This window comes from Pangasianodon hypophthalmus, chromosome 23 (genome assembly GCF_027358585.1).
Source record: "Pangasianodon hypophthalmus isolate fPanHyp1 chromosome 23, fPanHyp1.pri, whole genome shotgun sequence".
Classification (NCBI taxonomy): domain Eukaryota; kingdom Metazoa; phylum Chordata; class Actinopteri; order Siluriformes; family Pangasiidae; genus Pangasianodon; species Pangasianodon hypophthalmus.
In genome coordinates this window covers 7,008,965-7,031,617 of record NC_069732.1, presented here as the reverse complement: position 1 = coordinate 7,031,617, position 22,653 = coordinate 7,008,965, and the positions used below count along the sequence as shown (strand labels likewise).

The window sequence follows — 22,653 nt, the reverse complement described above, 5'->3', positions numbered from 1 at the left end:
GAAACTTTGGGTACTGGCATTCACGTGGATGCTATTTTGACACATACCACCTACCTAAACATTGTCGCAGACCAGGTACACCTCTTCATGGCAACGGTATTCCCTAATGGAAGTGACCTCTTTCGGCAGGATAATGCTCCCTGCCACACTGTAAAAATTGTTCAGGAATGGTTCGAGGAACATGACAAAGAGTTCAAGGTGTTGGCTTGGCCTCCAAATTCCCCAGATCTCAATCCACTCGAACATCTGTGGGGTGTGCTGGCCATCAAGTCCGATCCATGGAGGTCCCACCTCGCAACTTACAGGACTTAAAGGATCTGCTGTTAACGTCTTTGCGCCAGATACCACAGCACACCTTCGGGGATCTAGTGGAGTCCATGCCTCGACGGGTCAGGGCTGTTTCGGCAGCAAAAGGGGGACCAACACAATATTAGGCAGGTGGTCATAATGTTATGGCTGATCAGTGTATATATTACATATATATATATACATATATATATATATATGTATATATATATATGTAATATATACACTTATATATATTTATATATATATATATATATATATATATATATATATATATATATATATATATATATATATATATATATATATAAATACTACTGTTAGAACAGAGGGGAAGAGGTTAAAACTATACTGTAAAGAGTGAAACAGAGTCATTGTTCTTTGATACTGAGCAATTACAGCCAGACTTTAAATAAGTGATGCAGACTGATGAATAACCATCTTTTATTGTTGATGCCTTTTTGTATGTGACATTTTACAATCCAACAATTAAAAAGATTAAAGGAAAAATGCCCTAACAGTCATACTTCCTGTTATTGATCAAAGAGCATGCTCATAAGACCGTTTGCCAGAACCAACCATTTTTACACCTCCAGAGCAGCACTTTGATTTGGTTTACCGATTATTTTGAACAATGCTGGATTAAACTCAAGAAGCATCTTTATTTGCTACATATGAGCCCATATCTAATGTCAGGTGGTGTTTTACTGTAGCTCCAGCTTGATCCGTCATTAGATCATATGACACGACCCAAACCACTGACTCCTACAGTCACCACTGTTTCTGATACACTTCCTGGGTACTGGGTACTTACAGGCATGTTGGTATTAAATATTATATCTAATTACAAAATAGCTTAATTTAATAAGAAGGACAATTTTTATTCCCTTATCAAGCCAACTTGGTTATACTAATCCACACGAATCCTGTTAACTGAGCTGAGATACTTCATGGAAGTAAGCGCCCAACATTTTAGTTCCCTGGATGTAGTTGGACCTGTAAAAAGAAAAATAGAAATAAAAATATGTTTCTAGATACTGACACTAGAAAAATCCACTGTGCAGTTTTGCCGAACATGCAGGACTGGTCGAGCACTGACTGAATGCAAGACAAAAATACCTGTTGAGTTTCTCGTTTTGGGAGTGAGCTCCATCGTCCGATGAGCCAACAGGAAGCAGCATGACGTTGCGTCCTGTAGCCTCCTGGAAGGTCAGGGTCACGGGGATACTTCCTCCCTCCCGGGTCAGATCAGGCTCAACGCCAAAAACTACAGAAAAACAGGGGCAGAGATTAAACACCTCCTGGATGAGTCAAAAAACTTAAACACATTTATGCGATATGACAAAAATAATCATATTAAAATAATTTGTTCTTTTTAAATATTTCTAATACTAACAAGAACCTTGGACAGATGCACACATGGATGGACAGACAGCAAGATAGGCCATTTAAGGCTATTTAAGAAAAACTATTTCTGACATTTGACCTTGCTGTGACCTTGACCCTGTTTGGATCAATTCCAAAATCCAGTCAGTTCATCTGCTGGTTACAATGATAGTTCCATAAAAACTTACAAACATTCAATGACCTATTCTTAAGACATCATATTAAGGAAAATCTTGCACAGATGCACAGAAAGACAGAAGGACGTCTGGACAGACGCACAACCCGAAAACATAATGCCTCCACCACCTACTGTCTGAGCTGCTGTGAACATCTTCTGACCAATCAGAATCAAGAGTTAAACAGCACTAAATTATAAACAGATTTAACAGTGAATCAGCTGCTTTGTGTGGATTCCTTCAATGTTATAAAAATATAAACGATACTTGTGATGCTCTCAAAAAAAAGCATACACCAACAATTTGTGATATTGATATATCAGATATCTTATATCACACAGCCTTGCTTCTAGATCCTCCGCCCTCTGGTAGACAGGGCACTAGATCACTACAACTGAAGTATCTATAAAAATGACTAGTGCTGAGACTTTCATTATCTTAATCCAGTTGTCAGATAGTCTGCATTTTTTCTTGACCGCAGCTCCCATTTCAGGCAATCAGTATTCAACATTCTTGATCTGTCCTATGATCCGTATTCTGTCCATATCCTAGTGTTTTCATGGCCTTTTCTTCTGCTGCTACCTAGCTAGATTAGTAGATTATTACTATTAAAAGTTGTAGGAGTTTTAAGTGAACAGGCAGCAAGAAAGCCGTAAAAAACCATGTGCCCCACTCACAGACATTATGGAGCCAAGTTAACTACAGCTTGCTTACTGATAGCTGGATTTCAACCGTTCTGTGAACAATTGGCAAGTGATAAGACATCCCTGCCCAGAGGATGAACACTCCAAGCCAAGAGGAACCTCTGTCAAACTCATTGATTTAGGCCGTTGGCCAAGACCAGATAGTTCACCCAACAGGATGGTAAAGCTGATAACTTCAGGAAAAGGCGGGGTGACTTATCCAATGACCTTCATGGAATGAGACCTTTGTTCTCCCCAGGAACACAAAGTTCACCACCGTTCACAGATTCCACAGAACCCAGCTTTAACAGAATGCAAAAGGCTACTTTACATCTCCTGTAAGGATAATGACTTTTCAGATCATGCACCATAGTTTGAAAACTTGTTGCCTTTTAATGTCATTCCTTATATGTATCATGCCTATAGCCACCAGGTCATTATGATGCTTTTGATCATTTAACAGGTATCATACTGTTAATAAGCGTATCAATAACAGCAGGTATGTCGTGTTTGGTATGTGTGTGATCGCTATTGAATTTCCTAAGGGTTGGTATAACGTGAATTTGAGTACTATGTATTACATGCATATTACCAAACTCCTGACCAAAGTTCTAACTTAACCTTGTGGAAAGTTAGAAAAGGCACATTACTCAGAGCGCTGTATGCTATTTAGTGTCAGAGGAGAATGCAGTTTACACACTTCCCCAAGATCCTGCTGATTCCAGCAAACACTTTGGGGTCAGCCCAACTGGAAAGGGTTAAAATCCCCTGACACAAAAGAAACTCTGAGTCTCATCTACCAAAATCTCAGCGAGAGGTCTCTTAACATCTTCAAAGAGTCTCATCCATCCACACTGTGAGAGGTCTCTTAACATCTTCAGAGTTCACGTCACAAAACCACTCCAGGAGAGTTCTCTTCAACAAACTGCTCAAGAGAGTCTCCATCCACATCTGAAGGAAGTCTCATCAACCAAGAGCTTTAGTACTTCTCACTCCTCGACATCACGAACAGATCTCGGCATCGAGACTGGTTCCTGCAAGGCCTCAAACTCCTACCTTTCGTTCAGGTCATGGACTGAGAAACTGCTAGAAACTTGAGATTTCATTCATTCTCTGTTCAAAGCCATATTCACCCCTGTTTACGTGTGTGTGTGTGTGTGTGTTAGATTAGTTTCTGTGTCTTAGAATAGTAATAAAGTCTTGTCTGATTTTAAATGCAAGTGTCTTGTGTCTCTGTGCTTATAATTTAATAATTTAAACTGCTGATCTTGTTATTGTGCTCTTAATACAGTGTTTCACTATATTTAGGATATCATTGCTGGTGGCCACAGAGGTAAATATCCCATTTATTAATCACAATTAATAAATACACTAAGTCCAATTATCGCTGGACGAATAGTAATTCAGCTATTAAAATATTAAGTTATAAAATCTCCCCTTCTGAGCTGATCTCCAACATATTTTGGTGGAGAATGCATCAACTTAACCTAAACAGCTAATTTCCTACATAGTCTATATTATATATTCCATCTGTGTAAAATACAGAGCATCACCACTGACAGGAAGTCATGGTTTCTTACCCGTCTTCATGGCATTTCTACCCGCCATGTAGTGAGGATGGTTAAAATCAGACACCCAGGCCTTGGCTCCATGGCCCATGTACACCTTTATGTTGTTGGGGCTCTCCAGCTCGGCAAACTTCTTATTGATGTGGGAGACGACCTAAGAATCAAACACATCATGTACTTCCAGTAAGATCTCTTGAAAATAATCAGTGTACAAAACAGAAGAAGGGTCTTTCTTCTTCTCAGTCTGGAGGTGGAACTTCCATGATGAATGTCATGTTTTGACTCTATTGTTTTGTCTAGATAAGCAACTGAGTCTCTATTCATCAGAAACTGAGTCAGTGCCCTTATTGTGATGTAAAAAAAACAGATTTTTGCAAGGAATTTACATAGACTTGCATAATGTGGTCCAAGACAAACAAGTAGCTGCTTTTCTGTCAAATATTAATTTGCTTTCTTTTACTCTGGGGAGAAGATGTTGGCTTGTTACTATTACACAGGTTTAGCATTAAGTTAATTTTACTTTTAATATTTACACTCTCCACTGTCTAGTTATTTTTGAGAGCATGCATAGATATAGAAAATGCCTTCTATGAATACCCTGATGTGTCTTTATTGGATTACCCAATAGCAAGGAATAATACACTTTGAGACATGCTGTCATAGGAAATCAATCACCGACGATTTTGTGTGATGTGGTCCGACACAAAGCATAGCTTCTGTTACCACCCTCCCTAAAGTTGATTATTTTCCAATAACAGAATGTCCTGAAGTGTTTTATTTCTCTTATATAACAGCAATTTGTCAATAATCACAATCTTTCTACTTATTAATGAATGACACATCATACTTTTTAATACGTTTATCGTTACATGTAATGTAGAACATGTGTGAAACAACTTAGTACCACTTGCCCTCAGACTTTAATCATGATTGTGTTATTTGTGTTCGTGTGATTACATTCAGTGACGCAGGGTTTTTTTTTTAAAGCAGCTGCAGGACTGTGTGCTCTAAATACATGGAATTGCTGTGATACCAATCAACCATTTTTCAATCTTCAGGCGTGGACCGGGTGAGAATTCATCCAGAGTGGTGCGGTAGCATGTGCTAGCCTCTTACAAAGGGATAGATCTTGGTGGAGCTAGTAAGCATGAGTATTCACCTGATTTAACCATAACAACAGGTGCATGTGTCATACAAATTCCTGTATTTCTAGCTGCCAAACTTATAAATTCATCCTTGCTCTTAAACAGTCAGCTGAGCTTCCCATAGTATCTCTGTTCTGTCTGCAAAGGCCTTTAGATAACTTATAAGATACTTATAACTTATCTGTATTTCACTCTTCACAATTTTTGTATCGATTGTCCTTTATATCATTATTTTCTGAACTGTATTTATTGTTTATGAACTTATTGTTTTGCATTTTTTTGGTTACTGACTAGACTGCTAAAGCACTTCTTCAAACCAGTGTTAGTCTCTAGTTATTCATGTTTTGACACCTTAAAGAGAGTTTGTACCATTGCACCTTTGTTTGAACATATATATGCAAATGTACAGTCAGGTCTATAAGTATTTGGACAGTGACACAATTTTTGAACAAAAAGCTTCCACACCTGTTCCTCCACCACTTTGGGGTCCATGTCAGGCACCAGGCGGATAGAGAACTTGCCGATGACTTTGCGTGGGATGACCGTCTTTGCTCCGCTGGCAGAGAAAGCACCCTCAATGCCATGCAGTGAAAGAGACGGGTACCTCCAGCGGTGCATCAACACTTGCTCCTACACAAGAAAGATAAACTGTAATATTAAACTGAAATTAAATAAACAGACGTACCAATCGACATAAATAACTAGCGGTTTGCAAATAATGAAAAATAAAAAAATAAGCACAAAATAGTGACACAGTCCAATACTAAACTCAGAATATTAAGATTTTATAAAATGTCCAATTTCATGGCTGTCATTGCCAAATGTATTATAATATTTACAAAGTAGCAGACAATACATTTTTAAAAGCCGTACAAAATATCATATGATATTTGATCATATGATAAAGAATGGCTATTAAAATACAGACAGACACACACACACTCTCTCTGACGTACTCAGGTTATGATTAAGTTGAATTTATAAGTATGTAAGCATAGTAAGATATCATAACAGGAAAATACATATGAAGCACAAACAATAGGTTACCTTTAGTGTGCGAATGTATGTTGTGTGTTGGTGTATTGATCAAATTATTTTAAAATACTAATATAGTTGACTTTTTTTCACCTTGTGTCACTCAAACTGCTCACTGGGAAAACATCCTATCTTTAGTTTACTGCTAGTTGCCATGATTTCATTAGTAGTTCCAGGCTAGCACAAGCTACCTATAGAATGTCTATGAAACCAACAATCTGATCACAAATTGGACGTTTTTCCACTAACAATAAAATTGTGGTGGGAAGTGCTTGTGTATAGAATACAATTGTGCAGTGCATCACTGTCTGGTGTCAGAATGATTCTAAAAATTCTAAAAATATTTCTTTTCACAATTTCTGCCTACAATTTTACAAGAATGAAGTAGGGAAATAGAACAGCTCCCAGCAGTTCAAGCTCATAGGTTCAAGCTCATATCACTGACGGTTTCAGGAGCTGTGAGTCAGAATGAATACGTGGAACCAAAAACAATGTGTTACTACATATGGATAGGTGGTGTCACAATTGTGCAGGAAAACAGTAGACCTGCAAACACTGTAGGTTGGTCACAACACATAGGGCAGCGACCGAAAACTGTACCTTAGTGCTGTGCAGCAGACGTTTGGTTCCCACGTCTTTGCTGTACTCTTCCAGGTCAAACTCGATCTTCTCATAAAGCTTTTTCTCCTCATCAGTGAGCTGAGCAACACTGTCATACATCCCCGGCACCAGGATCTTTCCCTTCTTATCCACCAACGAGCCTGAAACCCGAACAAAGCCACACAAAACGTCTTACAAACTATACACCAGTTATGAAGGCTGTGCTGAATCCAAAGACTATACCAGTGTAACACAAAGTACTGAAATTCAAAACGGTTGATGTTCAAGCCTCATATTACATTTCATGGATGGGGCGTGATTTTTTTTCTTTTTTTTTTCTGATGTAGCAGTAAAATATTTGTAGCATTTTCACAATTTAATGACACAGATTAAGTTTGGCTTGTTAAGATTAATGATGATGTGATGTCTGTGCGATTTAATAAAAACTAGAGCAGAGGTTCCCAAACTTTTTGGACAAACGACTCCAAATGGACATTATAAATTTTACCACCAAGCCTTTACCACCTTCCATTTTCTTTTTTTTTTTTTTTTTTTTTTTATGGATTTGAATATTTTATTATGCCAGTAACATACTTGTTAAGTCACTTGTGTAACACAAGTGACTTCCTATGCTAGTGCAGCATGTCAAGAAATAGACTAAAATAACATGTACACTATTAATTTAATAGTTACAAAACACAGTATATCTGAATGTGACTCCAAGTACCATTTCAAAATATTAGCACATAAGTTTCAAGTTTCTTGTGTGTTTACAAGGTTACAAATCCCTTATTTGTCATTTAAATTGGTTATATTTTTTGTAACAGGGAATAATCTTTAGATATCCCTAGAGTAACAAGATGATTAATATTAAGTTGTGACTCACAGTTTTGTTTTACACAATATTACTGGAAAAAAAATGCTTTTTTGTTATAGCTGTTTTCATTTATAAGCCACATTTAAGCGATTATTTGTTGATTAATTCACATAAATTAAAATTTGGGTTTTTTTGTAGCTCTAGTTACTGTTATTTAATCATTATAGTTGAACTTTATAGCATGGTTTCATTATGGCCATAAAACTACTATGCATACACACAGGAACACACACTTATTGAAAGACATGAAATCTAGGTTGATGTGACCGTCACTGATGTACTGCATGTCTCTACAGTCTGGGCTAGAAAGAAATCAGCTCCTGCTTTCTATTCTGTGAATTTTTCCTTATGACCATTGTCCGTTGAGGTTGCTTTTGGTTACACAAAAGTTTTAAAAAATTAACCACTTTAAGCCATTTACTAACAGCAAATAAGACGATGCGGATGTCAAGTGTTTTTATGTTTTTTTCTTTGTTTAGGCTTCAGTTCTGATCATGAAACCAATACAAAATAACATAATCCAGACTGTATTTGTTTTAAATGGTGTGACAAATGTGGGGTGTTTTGTGTGTGTGTGTGTGTGTGTGTGTGTGTGTTTTGGCATCAGGCATTGTGATACCATAAATATGATGATATGAAAACATTCTGTACTCTTCTGACATTCACCCTCAGGTTGGGATTTTCAGTTTTGCAACCGTTCTTACATATCATAGCTGCAGTAACTCACCCATGAGAGTAATCAGATCAGTCATGGCTTCATGCACGGAGCCTCCGAATACTCCAGAATGCAGATCCTTATCACAGCATTCCACCTGTTTAACAAATGCACTGCAATGAGGAACAAATCTCTGAAGTAACTTTCATATAGGCGAAGTGAAACCTTTCTTACAGTACTCATGTGGCAGTCTGAATAAAAAGCACTGACTCATCAAATAAACCACATAAAGCACACTGAAAGAAGGGATCTCTTCCTAACCTCTACAAAGAAGTAGCAGATTCCTCTCAGGCCGTAGGTAATGCAGGGCTTGGTCTTGCCCAGCCAGTAGTTGTCTGAGATGCAAACGTAGTCCACGTCCTTAAAGAATGTGTCCTTGCGTGAGAACACCAAATCATCCAAACCCTCAGAGCCAGACTCTTCCATCCCCTCGAAACAGAACTTAATGTTGATAGGCAGCTCCTGCAGCAAAAGAAAACAGTAACTAGTGTTTAATATTTGTCTTACTTTTACTGGTGCATTATTCTAACATTACTTTTAAATTGTTTTAATGATTGTAATTTTATTCTATTTTTATTACACATTTGACTTGACTTGATATCCTGTATTTTTTAATCTGTCACTGATATTATTTATTTCATTATTATTACTATTTGCCTGTTTTTCACATTAATTTTGTATTACTTTACTTTTACTTCTTATTACTTTTATATTATTTTAATTCTTGCAATTTTATTTTATTATAATACACACTATTATATATTTTTTATTATAGATTGTTATATTTAAGTTGTTTCTAGTGAAGAGCTTACAGGTAAGTATGCAAAGCCAGTACTTCTTTTACTCTAAAGCCAACTACTTTGAACAAAGTTCACACTACAAACTTTGGAGTCAGTTAAATTAGTGCTCTTTATCATTTGAACTGAATACCCAGTGATACAGCGAACCTCAGTCAAGGGTAACTGATTTATTATAGGTTAGATGATTTTGAAAGACTTGTTTATTATCTTTGGTATCTAATAAAGTGCTAAAGAGATAAAGGCTTTCAAATAAAATTCAGTGCCAACAAGCGGCAACATAAATGAACGTGGTTTACTTTTACTAATAAGGAAAACCAGTCTGCTGATATTTAATGCAATTATTTAATCTAGAAAAAAAGAGGTTTTTAATCTAGAAAAAGAATCTAAATCATATAATAAAGGTGGTGATAAATGTGTGTACCTGTCCTATCTTTTGAAAAGCCTCAATCACATTAAACCAGGCGAGCACAGGGCCTTTGTCATCTGTAGATCCACGCCCATAAAGTTTTCCTGCAAGACAGCAAATATTTAATATCACAGCATACAAAGTAATGAAAAAATATAAAACTACTAGCAAGTGCAAATGTAAATATCTGGTGCATGTATTGTTTAATGCCTTGCCCAATCAAAGACCTTTTCACTAATAAAAAAAAAAAAAAAAAAAAACACATACAAAACTTTATACCACAGTACTGTTGAAGTCTTGATTCTGATTGGTCAGAAGGTGTTCATTAATTTTCTATAAAAGTAGCTATGACAATAGCTCTGGCTTCAAGACATCACAGGTTTATATTATTTATATTAATGAACTCATACATTATTTATTCTTAATTGATAATTATTATTAATACATTACTGTTTCTATAGTAACAATTAATTCACGAGGTGTTGTATGGCAGATGCTCTTCATATACAGATTTTTTTTTTTTTTAAGGCATTTGTAATTGTTGATATGATGAAGCTTTTTGTAAAAAGACACAGAAAAGTCTTCAGGTCATTCCACAATAATAGATGTAACAATAAATGGTTAAAATGTACGGTGTGGTCAATCCTTACTGAATAAATAATGTAATTGTTGACAAATCGCTGTGGTATAAGAGGAATAAAAACTTTGGGCTGTACTGTAATATGAAAACATTCAACTTCATTGTAGTAGGAGTAACTTCGTATTTTCCAGTAACAGCAGATGTAATTATGGTTTCTTCCTTACGTTAAACAAATAGCAAATCTAACTGGAAAATCCTCTCCTACAGAGCATATGCCTATTGTGCAATTTTACAGCCATCACTGTCACGAGATACAGCAGAAGTCAGCAGAAGACAGACCTGTCACAAGACTACTGACTTTCTCATTAGGAGGAAAAAAAAAAAAACGTCTAGTCAGGGTCACTTGTTGGATTTTGGATCAGCTTTATATTAGATCATCAGCAGAAATTTCTAGCTCCACATCCACTTATTACTGTTAATGCAAAATCCTGACCTAACATTCTGATGACCTTAAAATATCTCTAAAAAGTTTGCTCAGATTTCCCCTTTTTCCAAGCTTTAAAACCCTGGATGCTTTCAAATAACTAGGTAAGAGGTTCACAGTGCAAGTCAAATCAATTCACTTTTACTTGTATAGCACTTTTAGCAATAGATATTGTCACAAATATTGAGCTTTCTGGATCTTGATGTAGATCCCTAATGAGAAAACAGTGGCAACAGTGACAAGGAAAATCTCCCATATAAACATTAAATGTTTTAAATGTTTTCAGTAGTTTTAAAAATCAGTTGAATTGGTAGTGCTTTACATCCAGGTTCCCTTAACTAAAATTATTTACTGGATTAGTTAACATTACCAAACCATAAACTTCAGCGTTAAAAACCATAAGTAATGTTAACACATGTATTAATTGACATTTGTTTAAATGTTAAAGAAATAGACCTGCATTTACTAATGTATTCAATCTATGACTAAAAATATAATAAATTAGCAAAAAATGAATCACAGCATGCTCCTAAATGATGATATCTTTCTGAGCTCTGGTCTCCAGGTGTAAATTTAAAGCATGTTAACTAATTTTTTAAAACGGTCAGTTAAGAGAACTTTAATGTAAAGCTTTACACCACACTTCTCGCTAAATGTTAATGAATTTTTTACCTTGAATTTTTATGAACACTTTAAAACATCTAGCCTTGACTGAAAATTCAGATCTGCATACCGTCTCTCTCCACCAGAGTGAAGGGCTCTGAGTCCCAACCATCCTCAAGATGCGCAGGCTGGACATCCAGGTGTCCATAGATGCACACTGTCTTCTTGCCCGGGTCTGAGCCTAGCCTGCCCAGGATTATAGGAGGAAGAGGAATCTCTTCACCGCCTGGCAGCTAAGACAAACAAACAGAGGACCATGAGTGTGTCAAAACCCAACAGAAACTAGTCACTTTAAAGATATACTTAACTTAAATGTGTTTTTATTTAAGCAAGACTGGTACTGTTTTCAGGAACCCTATCACGACACAACCACAAATGTATTCAAAAAAAAAAAAAAAAAAAGAAACACAGAAAAACTTATTCAAAACAAACCAAAAAAATCTATTTTGTTCACAGATAACAAAAGAAGTGAGTCATTGATTCATGGTTGTTTTTGTGACTCGAACGGAAACCCTACTTTCTGTTTTCCGATGTCCACCAACTCCACCGTGCCTCCCAGCCTCTCTATGTCTTTGGCTGCCATCTCCATCATTTTCTTGATCTCTCCACGTTTCTCAGGCCAGGCTGAGACACTCTGCACGGCCACCCAATCAGCCAGGCGCTGTGTTACACAAAACCATGGAAAATGGAAACAAATTACATTTGCTTTAAAATTGCTCTCAGCCTTCAGGAACTCTATTGTTGCCTTTGATCATTTTCCATTTCCCTTGCATATAAATATGAGACTGCACACATGTTAAATCTCTGCACAGTATTTATTGTATGATGCAATATTGTTAATGTCCAAGTGATGTACACTATAGGGTAGAAAATACCCATAATACACATTCGTAGGTAATTCGTAGGAAAAGGGCACTGTTTCAGATACTGAGTTTATCCTTCATCAAAGAAGTGTGTACATTCAGAAGTCGACTGCATTAAAATGAAACGGGAAGTGAACAGGAGCATGAAACGGGAAGTGAACAGGAGCATTTGGTACAAAATATATTCATTGTACATCCAATCATTGTTATAAATGTCACTGACTAGATTTACATGCACATCAAATTCCGTTTAAGGTCCATATTCGGGTTGCAGCCATATTCCGAATATGATGTTTATATGCGTACAGGCATCAGAATATTCCTGTATACATGGATTTTTGTAGGTTTGCCTGAGTTGCCATTCCTAAATACCTAGCCTACAGCTAAGCATCTGTTAGCACCCACAATTCCTTGCAGACTGAGCATGCACATGTATCTCCTTTTCTGAATAAGGTGTTTATATGCAACAAATTTCCAATTAAAACAGGCATATTCCAGGGGTGGGAATCAGAATTTGGGGAATCAGAATATTGACTTAATCTGAATCGGGCAATTGGATTGCGGCGTTTACATGACTCAATACTAATTAGAATATTGCCAAATCCTGATTAATATTGAAATATTAATGTAAACACGTAGCCATTGTTATAAAAGTACTGATGCTACTTGCAATATATCTTGGTTTAAAATGTTATATTGTAATGTTACTTATCCCTATGAAATGGATACGAGTACTATAAAAGGGACTAAAATGAAAATTCAAATAAAAAGATACAAGAAATACAAGAAATCTGATTAAAATGCACAATTAAACAAACATGGAACAATGAGTCCATGCAGCTGTATCTAAAGTTAAAACTAGACTAAAAGGATGATTTTTAACTTAGGTTTAAACATCGTTATATATCTGAATTTCAGCATGTCTCCTGATTTTGGCTTTGCTTAGCTTCTGCTGTCAATATTTTACCTCTAACTACAGATCTTCATGTTCTGACCTTAATAACGAGAATTAAAGAAGGGTACTAAAGAAGGGTTTCATTCCCTCAACCATGCTGCTTTGATGCACATTTTAATCTCCATGCATCACTTATATTCAGTAATCAGCAGATTTTGTGGGAGGTTTTGGAGAGAGAATAAACTGTAATATCTACCTGAATGTATTCATCCTGGTGTTCATCCACATATTTGAAGAGGGCTGGAAGGTAAGACATGGTGCTGTAATGCTGCAGTCCTGAAGCCTGAGACTGAAGTGTCAAGTCTTTCTCCTATAAAAGCACAAAGACTTTGTATTACAGAGCCGGACTTTATAACTGCTGACAACTCCACTTCATTATCAAAGCTGCTGGGTTAAAAGATAACTGCACAAAATCTGAGATCATAGATCAATCATCAGTCAGCCAAAAGAGCTGATCTAATTATCATTAACACCAGAAACACAACCCAGCAATCAGAACTTGACAAGAGTAACCCACAGTATATTATTATACAGAATTAATGCTATAAAAATGTTTATCCATACAGAAAATGAACATATAGCTAACAATAATTTCACAGATAAATTATAAATCAATTACAGTCAATTAGACTAAATGACTGAGTGTAGAAATATATGTATTACCCGAATAATCCACTCCTTCAGCACACTCTCACTCTAAAGAAATGAGTGTGCTATTTTTTTCCGCCTTTGCATTTCCGCTTTGTCCGCTCTCCAAAGACAGCCAATCAAATCTCGCCATTCGTGTTTCGGTTGAAATTGACACTTTCGCGGACCTATTAGATTTCGTCTAGACACCAGAAGCGTCACGCCGGCCACTGGATATATCACATGAGCGAAACCACTAGAGCTTAAATCAGCAACAGTTGCGGGAAAGTCATAAGGCAGTGTTGTGGAGGACATCATCAAAGATGTCATTCATTTTTTTTTATCAAATTGATTATAAATTATAGTCATAAAAGATCACATGCTATAGAAGGCTACGGGAGGAGCATCAAGGTGCATAAAACACGTGTAATATGTATCACAATTCTGTAATATAATGATAGGAAATTGAAGATTAGTGATTTATGATGTATTGTTAGAAAAGAAATATACGGAGGTTATAAGAACTCTAGCGATGTGATTCGTTTTGGTGATTCGAATCAGTTGGTTCGGTACAATAAAATGATTCGAATCTTTTACTTGCTGATTTGATACAATTGCAGGTGACTGTATTGTAGCTTTTATTTCCCCTGTTTTTTTTTTGTTGTTGTTGTTGTTTGTTTTTTTTTAATAAAACTATACACACACACACACACACACACAGTCAGGTCCATAAGTATTTTGACAACGGCACAGTTTTTGTAATTTTTGCCTCTGTACACCACCACAATGGATTTGAAATGAAGCAATCAAGATGTGATTGAAGTGTAGACTTTCAGCTTTAATTCAAGGGGTTTAACAACAATATTGCATAAACCGTTTAGGAATTACAGCCATTTTCCTCCATTTTCACAGGCTCAAAAGTAATTGGACAATTGAGTGATAAGCAAAAGCATAAGCAGTTTCGTGGCCTGGTGTGGCCTGTTTCCTCATTATCTCATGACAAATTAAGGAGATAAAAGGTCTGGAGTTGATTCCAAGTGTCAAATTTGCATTTGGTGGCTGTTCATGGGAACTCTCAATATGCGGTCCAAAGAGGTGTCGATGCAAGTGAAGGAGGCCATCATTAGGCTGAAGAAATAAAACAGACCTATCAGAGAGATAGCAGAAACTTTAGGAGTGACCAAATCAACAATTTGGTACATTCTTAAAAGAGAAGGAATGCACTGGCGAGATCAGCAACACCAAAAGGCCTGGAAGGCCACAGAAGACAACTAAAGTGGATGATTACAGAATTCTGTCCTTGTTGAAGAAAATCCCCTTCACAACATTTAGCCAAGTCAAGAACACTCTGGAGGAGGCAGGCCTATCATTGTCAAAGTCTACAATCAAGGGACACCTTCATGAATGTAAACACAGACGGATTACCTCAAGATGCCCACTTTTTGGCACACTTTGGGCCCATTGTGTAACAAAGTAATGTCCGCCTATTGCTCACTTTACTGTTACTTTGCACGCTGCACTTTTGCATTATAAAGACTCGTTTCCTGATCTTTTGTACATTCACCATCTGCTATTTTCCTCAGAGCATTTAAAGTGAAGTGTTTTGTTTTTTTTGTTTTGTTTTTCAAAACACCTTTGTAACACAGTGATGTCAGACAGAAACTGAAAGGTCTAGCCATATGCCATCACATGACAGAACAAGAGAATTCCCCGGGATTCAAGCCAGATAGGGATATATTAAAAACAATCTGAAAACTTTGCTGAGAGCAGAGGACTTTTAACACTTTTTCACACAAAGTGGATTTCACAGAAAGGTCATCCTGCCATGGTCACCCACATTCTTTTCTTTGAGTCTAATATCAGAACTGTTATAGCAGTATTATTTCACATAAAACAACAGTCTTCAGTCTTATCTGCAAAGGGCTGGTGTGGCTGCAGGTTTTCATTCCAGGAAGAAACCATAACCTATTTACTTAAAGAGCAACTCCAACAACCTTTTCTTCTGTTAGCTCATCATGAAACAAAAGTAATGTTTCTTTACTAGCATATTTTACATCCTTTATTTGATCATAAACAGTGGTAACACATGTTTATTACTAATCTGACCATCCAATACAGACAATTTGCATCATCTATTTACTTACACACAGTAAGAAAGCATCTAAATGAAGCTGCGGGTTCCAGTGAATGAATGAGGTCCCAGCCAATGCGAAATAAATGAACGACTCTCTAGCAGTGTTAAATGAAAAATTTAACCTGAAAAAATACTTCATTTTTTATTTTGGCACTGAGCGTCTAATGATGTTAAATGTGTTTCAGGGAGTTTTAGACACTCGATGCTGAAGAATACCACTTCCAGGTTCTACATGTCACATTCAATAAAACACAGTAAATCTATTGAAGACCATAAAAACAAACAATTAAAATAATTAAAAACACCCTTGAGGAGTTCAGTACCTGCAGTTGTTTCTCTTCTTTAGTCTACTGTTAAACCTCCCACCACTAGCTGGTTTACTATAGCTACATGTTATGAGACCTGATTGTCAGTGATCTCTGGCTACTGTTGTTCGTGTCTCATAGTGTTGGACTGAAATAAGTACTGCTTCCTGGATGCACTGATGTCACAGTCCCAAACTGTTTTGTTAATTAAAAAAAAAAAAAAACTTCTAACTTATCATAATAAGAACTAATACAGCTCAAGATCATGTCATATTACATTTCATCACTCACGCCCTGAGGCTTTACATTACTTTTAGATGTTGGTTCCTGTTTTGACTGGAACTGACATTCAGTTGTGGTTTGTCATCCATATAGAAACATGCTGATTAAGTGCTATAAAGCTTTGTATGACATGCAATACTTGGAAGGTCATGAATGAAAATCATTCAAATCAAATCAAATCAGCCAAATCTAAACTCTAAAACATATTTCTGATAAAGTACTGTAATATATTTACAGTGAATTACTCTATTTTTTACAGTATCTATGTTTTTCAGTAATATACTGCAAATTTAAAATAAAATACAATCCACTGCATTCGCCTGATACAACTGAGTAGTTGCAAACCTTGGCACACCATGTCTTTATGGAGCTCGATTTGTGCACAGTGGCATGCTGGTACAGGGTTGGGCTGGGAAATTTTAAAGTTACAGCATACGAAGACATTTTGAACAACTGTGTGCTTTCAACTTTGTGGCAACAGTTTGGGGAAGGCTGACATACGGCTGTGATGGTCAGGTGTCCACAAACGTTTGGCCATATAATGTATGTTGTAAAGGTAGTGCATAATAGGTGCTCGTCAGGGTATCTCTGAACAACAAAATTAGAAACCACCCCATAGTAATGAGTCAGGACATATTGCTGATATTGCTATTATTAATGAGATATCTTTAAATTGTGTGTAGGAGATCATTTCCATGTCAAAGTGCCACCAACCAGGACATTTATTTTGAAAGAAACTGATTTGAAATTGTAGCTGCTGAGGGGAAAAAAATAGACCAGCATTCACTATGCTTATCATGCTGGAAACCTATTATGTTTGGGTTTTTTTTTCTGTTCTTTCTTTCTTATTGTTTTGTTTTCTAGCTGGGCACAGCAATTGTTATTAGCACCGACCGATTTAGTCAAAGACAGAAATTAAAATAATCCACAACTGAAGAAACTGAAAGCACATTAGATTAGATTTGCTGAGATTTACAATTAATTCCATGGAAAGTCAATAATATCACAAAATAATTTATTTATTTAGAATTTATGATAGTTAATTAGAATGTATTATTATTTATTTATAGGCCCGACTCTATAGTTCTCATCTATTTTTAAACAAAACATTGTTTAATTTGTTTTAGTACCCAGTGAACAATTAAAATGTCCTTGACACTAATAACGAATGCAGTAACTTATGAATATGCATGAATATGCAAATTGATGTCCCTCTGCTATCCCAGCTCCGCCCCTTCTCCCGTCTACGGTTAAACTGTGATGTTACCCATGGCTGTTCAAAATGAATAAATAGCTTAATGGTTGATTTATAAGCACTTGCTTGTGTAATGTTTCTGTAAACGTGCTTTAATAGTGCTCTGAATATATAGATTTGTAGATTTCACTACCTAGTTATATCCCCTCATTAGCCTACAGCTAGCAAATGAGGCACACTTTCTGTAGCCAAAGCGAACAAAATGGCGTATTGTGGGAAACCCTTGGGCTGAAAAGACAACAGGCAACATGAGAAATGTAGTTATAAGACTATTGGAAGCCCAAAAAAGAGACATGTGTCCCTCAGAATTAGTGAAAAAATGCATGTTTAATTTATTTAGCCGGTTCCATCACACAGACTGATAAATTAGTGTACTAAAGTCTGATGAATCGTTTGTTGACAACTACAAGCTAACAGGAATAAAAACATACAAAAGTACAGCAGCTCAACGCTCCACTCAGGCTGCATGCCAAATGAACACTTACAGTGCACTATGTAGGCCAGAGAGATCCACACTTTTCCCCATGAGGCCCACTTCCCAGTTTTTATAGAAATCACTGTCCAGTTATAATTACCATCATTACCATTATTTCTGAAGTATTAGATTTGACACTTCGTTCTACGCATATATAATGATTTTTATTTCCTACTCAAAAATCTCAGCCTTTTTTTTTCTCTTTGGGAAGAAACCCGAAAGTGCCGTTTTTGACTATTTATGGCCGAAATATTCCGGTGGTATCCGTAATAAATATAGTTAACTGATATTATATACTTACTTAATGATAGTTAAGTCGGACACACATTGCTAGATTTTGTTTCACATTCATAATGAACACACAAAAAAAAATAATAAAAAAATCTCCATTTGCCATAACAGAAAGAGAGAGCGCTATATTAGTGTCTTTAAAGGGGAGGGTCAGAACACCTGCACAGCTGTCAATCATTCTGTATTCACATGTCGATTGGCTCCTCTGCTGTTTTTTTGGGGGGGGGCTGCTGTTTTGGCGTAATTTTGTGTTAGAATGTGAAACTCCTACGCAAAATGTTGCTCATTTATATGCTTTTATTTAATTTTTTTCCCCATCAAAACACCACCCCAACCCCCCGCCCCCCGAGCCCCGCCCCCTCCCCCCTGCCCCCTCCCTCTCCACCTGAAATTCCTTGGCATTAGGAGCGCGCGCCCCACAGTTTGAATGATGTAGGGTGCAGAAGCCACTGCTCAATACTGTACACTTTGCGCTTTTATACTGACTCCGCCTACAGGAAAGCTCCTCCTACTGCCAGAAGAGGCGGCGTATCACACATATAACGGCACCTGAGGCTAGAAATGAAGACTGAGAAACCAACAACACCTGGGGGAAGTTTTTTTCAGACTCCCTGCACAAGAAATTATTCTTTTTTTGTTACTGTACTGCTGAAATGACAGAAATCTGTGGTTCTGTGGGAGCGAGGCGGACACAGCTGCTGCAGCTCGCGGGCAGAGGAGAATGGACAGCACTGGAGCAAATACTAAATGCTTTAGAAAAGGCAGAACCTGATCTCTCCCAGGTGGATGAGGTGAGTGTGTTACTGGGTTGTTTGTGCACTGCAAAACGCATTTACAGCTCTTTAAACTCTGCTCAGGGCAAATATAATATTCTAAAACTAAAAATGGAAGCGTGTTAAATTGATTTTTAACTTGAAAATTTATTTTAGAACATTGTGTTTGTGTTAATTTTGTGATAAAACATTTTTTTGTTAATTATTTTATTGTTCATTATTAATTATTAATAATATTTATTGATTATTATTCATTATTTTATTGTTTGCTCATAAGATCAAATGGGATTTGTGTTGCACTATTATGCATATCATTTCACACCTAAAAGTGCAAAAACAGTATTTTGTAAGAGGTTGAGAAAAAAGTAAGAAAGAAAGAAAGAAAGAAGGAAAGGCCACCCACCAATCCCATGTCTGAACACACATGTTAGACTGAAGGAAGATCACCAAGCATGTGTCTATTTATAATATATTGGACATTTTAGAACAAAATTCTGCAGTTTCATTATTATCAGTTCAAAAAAGTTGGTGATCAATGGGACTTGCATTGTATTTAATATGTTAAAAACCTGAAATGCAAGAAGAAATGAATAAAAAGGGTTTATTTGGGATAAATAAGCCATTTTTATTCATTTCTTCTTGCATTTCAAGTGCAAGTCATATCAATTCACCTTCAATCTGTCATTTCAGCAGTCCACAACAACAAAAAATAACAATTTCTTCAGCAGGGAATCTGAAAAAACGTCCCCTAGTTGTTGTTGGTGTGAATAAGTACAAAATTATGTCAAATTGGTGAAATACTGGCATTGTCATGGATGAGAATTTTGTCTTTCTTTATTGCTTGAAGGACTCAGGCCTGAGCCTTTTGATGATTGCTGTACAAGAGAACCGTCTTCCTGTCGTAGAGAGATTGCTGGAGCTGGAAGTGAGTCCTGAAGAAAAGACTAAGGTAAGACCACTGAGCCTCTGTTTCTGCAAATACTCAGACACTCATGAGGAAAATGTTGCATCCTATAACACATTTGCAGTTATATAGTAAATAATGAAGGCATTTAATGGAAATGGACAAATAGGGAGTTTTTATCCCCATACCTATGTAAAAACATCGACACCTATTTATACCTTGGTAGTTAATGTTCATGGCCGTATTTTGCAGAATCTCTCAGTATTTGTCACTTAAAAGGGCACAAAATCAATTTTTGCCCACCCCTAAACTGACCGTTGAATACGTTGATATGCACGCATGGGCAAAAAAATCATAATATTAATCAATAATGTCATGTCATGTCCCATGTCCCCCTCTTCATACCCTCAGCTATAATCAAGCAAAAATAATGAGCCTACATTCTGATTTCTCTGATTCGGCAGATGTCCTTATTCAACACAGTAAACCCGGATAAGTTCTACTAACTCACTCGTTGTGAGGCAACTGATTGCCTCTTCTTTTTTTAAGTCTAAAAAATTAAAAGTCTTAAGTATTCATAACTTGTTTTTCTTATGAACTATGAATTAAATGAAATAATTTTTCAATTTAAAACATGTATTTACTAATTTGAATATTTTATTGAACCACAACTAAAAGTTTAAAGTGCTATAAACTAAGTTAATATATTTATAAACTTGAAAAATGTGTTTTCTAAATCATGCGTAAGCTTTATGTTAACTTTTTTTTTTTTTTTTAAGTTGTATTACCTTTCTTAAGAATTGAAATATATATATTTTATGTGACTTAAAAGTGGGTAGTAATGTTACTTAAAAACATTTGGCAACTGATTGCTTTGTTTTTTAAGCTTTCTTAACTTATCTTACAACTTAAATGACAGTTTTACAACAAATATAATTAAGAACCAAACTACATGCAGTAACAAAGTCTATTTAATATAAAGAGATAAAATGAGATACACTACTAAACAGGTGAGGCACAAAAAGAATCAAGACTTTTGATGTCATATGAAGATCTGGGCAGATAAGAGACAATTCTTAAAGCAAAAAACTCAGCAGCAGAAATGCTACCAATGGTAAACTCTCTACTACTGCACTATGTTGCACGTCCTTCACTTTCAAAACCTTGTCTCAAAACACCTGTCTTAAAGCTATACCATGTCTGAACATGACTTCACCCTTTGAAACTATTGCAGTCTCTAATGTAACATTTTAAAATAAAGGTCCTTCATTTAACTCATAACAGCAACAGCTAAAAAGGAAACTCAGAAATGACTGTTTCACGTTTAGTCTTTGCGTGCTTTCAAAGAGTTCTCTCTAGCTGGATAATACAGACAATGTGTTTGCATTGTTTATACCCTGAAGAAGGCAGTTTTGCCAGTATGCCTGGATTTGCAATCCACATTGTCTTTTTTTATGGATGTCAGTTTTTAAAATTGTCTCTATTGTGAAATAGCCGACATAATGAAAGCAGTTTTAATCAACCACTGACGAGTGCTTTGGGGCCTATTTCTGAACTATATCCCTTCAATTTTCAAAATTAAAAGACTTAGCATTGTATGGAATAAGTAATTTTCGCTGCATGTTTTGAAAAATCCTGAGGTATCTTCTCTCAGCAATACAGGAAGTGCACAGTGGTTCGTCTTGTATGGACATCATGTTGATCCTATAAGTACTTGTTCAATCTAGTGTTAAATATTGAACATCTTGAAAATGTTATCTAGCCCGAAAATTATGAATTATCTGAATTCAGACAGTTTATACTCAAATTCATAGTTTTTGTAACCTTCATGATGGTCTGAAAATAGGAGTGCTTGTTTATAACAATATACAGTAGCATGCTACTCTTTGGTGTCACCATGTTCATTAATGCTAAGGCGTGGTGTGTCGCCTCAGGCTTGCTCACTAGGGATAATTTTGTCTAACATTTAGGACTGTTTGCATGTTTTTGTTTCTGTTTGCATGCTTTTTGTTTCTTATGTTCTGTAAAGCTGCTTTGAGACAATGTTCATTGTTAAAAGACTTTTGACTTTTGATGTCATATTTATTTCAATTTTTATTTTTTTATACAAAAAAATAAAAATTGAAATAAATTGAATTGAATTTAATAAGAATTGAAATGAAACTTAAAATTAAATTGAAATTAAAGAACACAAAAAGATTTAATGCAGGAATCTTAAAACAACACTGGAAAAGCTGGAAAAGATACTCATTTTATTTCTAAAATGAGACATCAAACTGTGATCACAAGCCAATCAGAATGGAAAATGGTTCAATTATTCTGTATAAAGTCAAGCCATATTCTGTTAAACCACAGAAAAGCACTG

The 22,653-nt window shown here is 36.0% G+C and overlaps 2 protein-coding genes across 2 annotated transcripts in view; one reads left to right on the top strand and one right to left on the bottom strand.

Annotated features, from left to right (window-relative positions):
* Positions 1 to 733: 733 nt before the first annotated feature.
* Positions 734 to 14,014, bottom strand: cndp2 (carnosine dipeptidase 2). Its single transcript, XM_026930099.3, has 12 exons — positions 13,906 to 14,014; positions 13,439 to 13,552; positions 11,942 to 12,085; positions 11,495 to 11,657; positions 9,713 to 9,801; positions 8,753 to 8,953; positions 8,504 to 8,588; positions 6,900 to 7,060; positions 5,730 to 5,894; positions 4,132 to 4,273; positions 1,426 to 1,573; positions 734 to 1,302 (listed from the first exon to the last, which is right to left on the bottom strand). Exons 2-12 carry the CDS (start codon positions 13,496 to 13,498, stop codon positions 1,236 to 1,238), a joined length of 1,425 nt encoding a protein of 474 aa, XP_026785900.2. The 5' UTR covers positions 13,499 to 13,552; positions 13,906 to 14,014; the 3' UTR covers positions 734 to 1,235.
* Positions 14,015 to 19,079: 5,065 nt separating this feature from the next.
* Positions 19,080 to 22,653, top strand: part of trpn1 (transient receptor potential cation channel, subfamily N, member 1) — a 41,957-nt gene continuing 38,383 nt past the window's right edge. Inside the window, exons 1-2 of the mRNA XM_026930082.3 lie at positions 19,080 to 19,402; positions 20,232 to 20,333. Coding sequence (XP_026785883.3) covers positions 19,265 to 19,402; positions 20,232 to 20,333 — 240 coding nt within the window. The 5' untranslated portion in view covers positions 19,080 to 19,264. The remainder of the gene's footprint in view (positions 19,403 to 20,231; positions 20,334 to 22,653) is intronic.